At 54.3% G+C, this 1833-nt stretch overlaps 1 protein-coding gene across 1 annotated transcript; it reads left to right on the top strand.

Annotated features, from left to right (window-relative positions):
* Window positions 1-538: 538 nt before the first annotated feature.
* VTN49DRAFT_4972 (uncharacterized protein) lies at window positions 539-1177 on the top strand (the record flags this gene model as incomplete). Its single annotated transcript, XM_069412977.1, has 1 exon — window positions 539-1177. The coding sequence occupies one exon, from the start codon at window positions 539-541 to the stop codon at window positions 1175-1177; it is 639 nt and encodes a 212-aa protein (XP_069266891.1).
* Window positions 1178-1833: the final 656 nt, after the last annotated feature.

The raw sequence follows: 1833 nt of genomic DNA, 5'->3' as shown, positions 1-1833 counted from the left end.
CATCATTACATTATCATTTGATGTTTGGGAGATTGGTCTTTAATGAGCTTCTCGGCCTGCTGATTTGCGGAGAATGTTGGTGGCAAGATTGATTGCCGGAGTGTCGTTAACTGAAGTTGTTAGTCGATACTTGATATCAGAATGGCGTTATATTGGATTTTGGTGGATCAATGAGTGTTGTAGCTCGTACTCGTTAGCGATTGATGTTGAAAGGCTGTCGGCTGGTCCTGCTTCTTTGCCTAGGCGTCAACTGGCCTAACTCGGTCCTAGCCTGATTCTGCCACCGCCTTGCTGGTCGAGGACAGCTGGACATGTTGGTCTCCATGATCTCGAGGAAACTGCCGACCTTTGGACTACTTCTGGATTTTCTACGATTACGACACTGATTCTAATGAGACTGCTTGGTTCTACTGTAAGGTGCACGATTTGCCTTGCTCGATTGGTGCTTACCACAGCAGGCACCCGAACAACTCCTCTAGTCCTCTGAACGAGAAACCGTTGCTGTGTATCTACCAGGGGAATCAATCCCCCGGCCACCATGTCGAGCGACCTCGACACCTACACACATTACCCTCTACACCTCGACCCGTCGTCGAAAGCCGTCTCCCTCGCCACCACTGAGGGCCAGACGCCGGCGCAAACTGAGGCCGTCGAAGCCGAACTGCAACAGCTCAATGCGCTGCACCGCTCCCTGATCAGCCTGGACCCCCCCAACGTGCCGCCGCCGCCGTTGCCTATCAACCCGAAGCGCAGCGCACAGATCACGAAGCTCAAGGAGACAGCTAACACTGCTTACAAACGGGGGAATCACGGCGAGGCGGTGCGGCTGTACAGCTATGCGATCGAGATGGCCGCAGGACGGCCCGGGTGGGAACCCGTGAATTTGGCCCGGGAGGAGCTGTCGGGATTGTATGCGAACCGCGCGCAGGCGCATATGGCGCAGCAGATGTGGCCAGAGGGGTGGGTGGATGCAAAGTGCAGCGTGGAGAGCAAGCCCGTCGGGAATGCGAAGGGGTGGTGGCGCGGGGGAAAGTGTCTCGTTGAAATGGGCCGGTATGATGAGGCCCGTGCTTGGATCGAGCAGGCGCTGGGTATTGAGGGCCCGGCAAGTGATGGGGGAAAGGAATTGGCGGCGTTGCTGGAGGAAATCAAGGCGGGTAGCCAGCGCAGGCAATGATCTGTTTCATCGATTTGGATTGGATCGCTTCTGGATTCGGTTATTATGGTATACACAAACGAGTGAGCTTGGATTCATTGTATTACTGGGCCTGTACGAACTACGGAGAATATGCTAATTACTATGCATTGGACCAATTCCAGCGCATGTTTTCATGCGGAGAACTGCAGCTAAACTCCCGCACGGCCGGACCTCTTCCAGGGTCTTGGGACCGAGCCATGAAGCAGGAATCAAAGAGGCAAAGCAATGCTATGCCATCGAGGGATTCCGACGGTTCCCTTGCCGGTTTGCGGAGGCCAACGCGCGCTCTTAACCCTAATCAAAACAGGAAACCGGATGCGGACCAATCACGTAGCTCCGATAGCCAACCCCTTGCAACTTCTTATCGTTTATCGGAGAGGGGAGCTTGTTGCCCTAATCCCATACTGTAATAGAGACTCGGATAACGATGGATGGCCTGGCTGTAGGCTGGGCGAGGTGGGGGAGGACTGATTGACTCACGATAAGGGAGGGGGGGCACGGGCAGCTTTAAGAAGCTGTCTGTCCTCCCTTCGAATCCGCCTATGAGTTTGTTTGATGGTATAGGCAGAGTTCATTTGTTCCTGTAGCCGGAGACTACAGTTGGGACCATTGAACGGAGAACAACACATAACATC

The sequence above is a fragment of the Thermomyces lanuginosus genome (assembly GCF_041956635.1).
Source record: "Thermomyces lanuginosus strain ATCC 200065 unplaced genomic scaffold VTN49scaffold_32, whole genome shotgun sequence".
In the NCBI taxonomy this organism is placed as follows: Eukaryota; Fungi; Ascomycota; class Eurotiomycetes; order Eurotiales; family Trichocomaceae; genus Thermomyces; species Thermomyces lanuginosus.
The sequence above is the reverse complement of the archived record's forward strand: the minus strand, read 5'-3'. Positions and strand labels throughout refer to the sequence as shown.